Below are 4506 nucleotides of genomic sequence, written 5' to 3'. Positions count from 1 at the left end.
TTTGTGTAAATCCAAACTCTGCACATGTTCAGAAAAAGCAAAAAAACAACAACTGATGCAATCAATAGAAGTTCCTTTTCTCTTTTATATTTCTATACTAAAGAGCTAGGCAAGGACTGCCCCCTACTGGTTGAGGATTAAAATTGCACCTGCTATTGCCAAAAATGGACTTTATTGTACAAAAATACCCCACAAACTATGAAAGAAATAGATTAGAGAAAGTAGGGCAGGTGCTATATTATTCCCCCCCAAATAAGAAATATTAATTTTTCCCTATTGATAGCATGGTAAATAGGTGCATTTAAAAAAACAATTTGGTGATGTCTCTTTCCTTTATTTATATGCAAATCCTAGCTTGTTGAAAACTGGTTTGGGAAAGCCTTTTATCGATTCGCACAATAAACAGCGAGGGATCTAAAACGGTGCTTTCAAACTCAGTATCCCATGCATTGATTCTCTCAATGAGAGCGGGTTGTCCTTGGCAAATCTGTTCTCATGTGGAAAATAACTCCCCGGTATTTGCAAGCAGGTGACATAATAGAAAAGGCGATGGCTTTAGGACTCGCAAGGCTTCTTTCTGAAACAGAGGGAAACCAGAATCTCCCCAAAAGGAAGACTCTCTCTGCAAAGAAAAGAGAAGCTGTTTTGTCATTACAGATGACTGCATTTTTAAAAATTCTTCCCCCAATCTAAACCACAAAGAGAGCAAAGGAGAGAGAAGATGTCAAATCATGAAACTGGGATTCATAGTCATCTTTTTAAAATTCTCTATTTGCATTAAAGGAAACCAATTATCAAATCCTGAACTAGATCCGATGATTTTTGGCTTGAAAAAAATGTTTCTTAAGCACTTCTAGAGCCTTAGCGTTTTTAGTATCCAAGGATTTCGCCATACTCAGTTCCCTTTTAGCATCTTCCAATTGCTTTTCTATTTTTCTGACTTCCATGTCATAACACAGTTTCACCTTTTCAACGGCTAACTTCTTTTCGAAATCCTGCTTCTCTTTGAGCTTCTTTAACTCTAGTTGTAGGCCCTTCTTGTCCAGGTCTAAATGCAAGATTTCTTCTTGTGCCTTTTGCAGTTCCGCCTTTAAAACTCTGGTGTTTTCTGATTTTTCATGTAAATCTCGTCTAAGAGCCTCAATGGTGGCATCCTTTTTAAAGTTTTGCCTTTGAACCTGCTCTAACTGGGCATCCTTACACAGAACTGCTTTTCTGGAATAGCTCAGCTCATCTTTCACTTGTTCAGATTCTGTCACCAATTTTTTATATTTGGCTTTGAGTTCTCCCAGTTCTGCCTTTAGAAAGGACAGCTGATGCTTTAGAGAGACATTTCCTAAATGCTCCTTGGACAACTCTTGCCTTAAAGCTGCAAATTCTTTTGCGTTCCAGAGACACTGACCTTCCGTTTCTCCAGATTCAGCAATACTTTCCCTTTCTTCCTTTAATTTTTGCATTTTTTTCTCTTCCAAGTTTGACTTATCTTCATTTATCATTAGTACGGAAGGGGATCTTTCTCTTTGCAACCCATGGCCTTCCCGAAGCTTGGCCTTTGCCACGATGTAGAGTTCTTCTCTTCTCTTTGCTCTCTCCAAACTCATCTTTTCACAAATCAGTGGTTCAGGCTGATGGACTTGAGTAAAGAAGTCTTCCTCGCTGAACCGAGGAGGAAACAACCTCTCCAACCAATGCTGATCTGAGTCCTTCATTGCAAAGCCTTGATATCCTGCAAAATATTTATTTTTAAACAAAGAATAAAACAAAGGTCAGCAGCTAACTTATGTATGTAAATCAGCTAGAAAGTTTAAAAGCAGTTACATTCCTACATTCCATCTTCACTTGGATGTAAAAGCCTCTCGTTTTATTTAGTAAAAACACTTATAAACCACCTTTCATCAACCAGGGGATCCTAAGTACATAAAACGATAGAAGATGGAGAAGTCGCTTTTTTGGACTACAAACCTGGACTTTCCATAGATGGCTGGGGAGGTTCTGTGAGTTAAGGTACAAAATTGTAACTTTTCTAGAAATCCATGCTGGCCATGATGCCCAGGGGATTCTGGGAGTTATAGTCTGAAAAAGTAACATTTCATGTGTTTGTATGTGCCTTCATGTTACCTGTTGAGTTATGACGACATGGATTTCAGAGGGTTTTCTTAGGCAAGGTATCCTCAGAGGTGGTTTTGCCAGTTCCTTCCTCTGAAATATAGGCAACATCTGCACTGCAGAAATAATGCAGTTTGACAATGCTTTAACTGCCATGACCCCATCCTATAGAATTGAGTTTAGTAGTTTGTTGTGGCACCAGAACTCTCTGACAGAGAAGGCTAAACATCTCACAAAACAACAAACTCCATAATTCCACAGCATTGAGCTGTGGTAGTTAAAACGATATCAAACTGCATTAAGTCTGCAGTGTGGATGCAGCCCAGGAGCACCTCTGTCTTGTCATGATTAAGTTGCAGTTTGTTCACCTTCATCCATTCCTGATACCAGATTGCCTTAAAACAAAGCCAGTTTGATGGTACAGAAGAACAACTATTCTTCCCTATCAGTCTTTAGGAGCAAAAATGTACATAAACCAAAGATTTGGTTGTGGTTCTCTGTTGTCTTATTGAGCCTTTAACAGTAGGAGGAATGCAAAGAAGATGGATGCAGAATCCTCATCCCAGTTGGGACTGGAGCAATGGGGCTGAAGTGAGATTAAAAGGAGGTAAGGAGAGAACTGGCCCAAAATGGGGCAGAGGTTTGAATGCTGGACTAGGATTCCTGGAGATCAGAGTTTGAATCTCCAGTTGGATATAGAAACCCATTGGATGACCTTGGAAAAGTCACACTCTCTCGGGGTCTGTATCTACACTGGAGGAATAATTCAGTTTAACACCACTTTAACTGCATAGCTCCATCCCACAGACTCCTGAGATTTATAGTTTTGTGAGACGCCACAGCATTCTGTCAGAGAAGGCTCAAGACATTGTAAAATCCCAATATTCCATAGGACAAAGCTGCAGCACTTAAAGTGGTGTCAAACTGCATTCTGCAGTGTAGATGCACCCTCAACCTCAGAGGAAGGCAGTGGCAAACCCCCTCTAAACAAATCTTGCCAAGAAAAACCCATGATAAGGTTGCCATGAGTGGGAAATTATTTGAAGGCACACCACCACATCCTCTGCACAAATGTTTGTGGAATAAAATACAGTCCCAACCATCTCGCTTAACACATGAACATGGCAAAGATATGAAGAAACACAGAGACATATATTCACCACTGTTATAACTACAGTGGTCCTTTGGGGTTTGGTTCCAGGGCCCTTCGTGGATAACAGAATCTGTGGATGTTCAAGTCCCATGAAATACAATGGATAGTCAAATGGCATCACTTATATGATCAAGTTTTGCTTTTTGGAATGTATGTATATATATATTAAAATGTTCAGGCTGTGGATTATTGAATCAAAAGAGGAAAGGAGAAAGAGAGGAGGGAGGGAAGAAACAGATATAAAACCATCCTACAGAAAACAGACAGACATATTAATATAGGTATAAATCCAGTCCACATACAGCTATAGAGCAAATACAACACTGCAGACAGCTTGATACAGTCTGGATCAGTGAAATCCAAGCTACCTGGTTGGGAGACAGGCATTTTCTTTTCTCCCAGGAAGCAGTGCCATATTTATCTGCATTGGTTACAATGTTTTTTCTCTTTTTTCCTCCTTTTGTTTCCTGGAAATTTAGCTCTTGGACCGGCATTTTGAGGAGCACTGGTTTAGATGGTCTACATTAAAACAGTCTCAAGGAATTGCACCATCCTAGACTTACCTGCCACCCCAGGAGCTGGTTTTCATTCTTCAGTTGCTGGATCCTGGATGCAAGAAGAAGAGGAGGATGGAGATGGAGATGGAGAGGCGGTTGCTAGGGCTTCCATAGCAACCCTGCAGCCTAGGAGAAAAGCCTCCTGAGCAATTGTGAGGCATTGTCCCCTCATTGTGAAGAGAGCATCCCTCGTGGCCTTCCCTGGGAAGAATGGCTTTGCAAGGCCTGGTTCAGGCGGAGGAGGTCAGACCCTCCCAGCTCTTCACACAAAGCAGGCCAAAGGGGTTTTGCTAAAGCCCAAAACATGGCTCCTCGTGTTTATTTGCAGCTTGAGCCTCCTTTATACCCTAATCCAAAGTACAGTGGTCCTTTGCTATCTACTGCAGTATGGTTCCAGGACTGCCTGTGGACTGCAAAATCTGTGGATGCTCAAGTCCCGTGAAAAACATTGTGTACTAAAACCTGGTTGTTGTGTCCCTTCAAGCCGTTTCCAACTTAGGGTGAAGCTATCATGGGGTTTTTGAGAGCATGGACAAAATTCTACAACAATGACTTTTGCCATATTTGGAGCAAGATACACCATATTTCCAAGCTGTGTTCAAGAAAGGAAGAAGCACGGGGATCATGTTCCAAAAATATGTTGGATAATGGAGTGAACCAAATAATTTAAAAAATCAGTTTGTGTTTTAT

General features: G+C 40.8%; 1 protein-coding gene across 1 annotated transcript; it reads right to left on the bottom strand.

Moving 5' to 3' along the window:
* Positions 1 to 147: 147 nt before the first annotated feature.
* On the bottom strand, positions 148 to 4042 carry LOC149308661 (coiled-coil domain-containing protein 160 homolog). The gene is made up of 2 exons (XM_089536245.1): positions 3823 to 4042; positions 148 to 1726 (listed from the first exon to the last, which is right to left on the bottom strand). Exon 2 carries the CDS (start codon positions 1707 to 1709, stop codon positions 807 to 809), a length of 903 nt encoding a protein of 300 aa, XP_089392371.1. The 5' UTR covers positions 1710 to 1726; positions 3823 to 4042; the 3' UTR covers positions 148 to 806.
* Between the last annotated feature and the right edge of the window lie 464 nt (positions 4043 to 4506).

The sequence above is a fragment of the Sceloporus occidentalis genome, unplaced genomic scaffold, assembly GCF_023333645.1.
Source record: "Sceloporus occidentalis isolate IW3139 unplaced genomic scaffold, rSceOcc1.0.p SCAF_8, whole genome shotgun sequence".
NCBI classification, from domain to species: domain Eukaryota; kingdom Metazoa; phylum Chordata; class Lepidosauria; order Squamata; family Phrynosomatidae; genus Sceloporus; species Sceloporus occidentalis.
The sequence above is the reverse complement of the archived record's forward strand: the minus strand, read 5'-3'. Positions and strand labels throughout refer to the sequence as shown.

Bases quoted from the DNA above. Each gene is read 5' to 3' on its own strand.
- LOC149308661 (XM_089536245.1), bottom strand. From the start codon at position 1,709: ATGAAGGACTCAGATCAGCATTGGTTGGAGAGGTTGTTTCCTCCTCGG.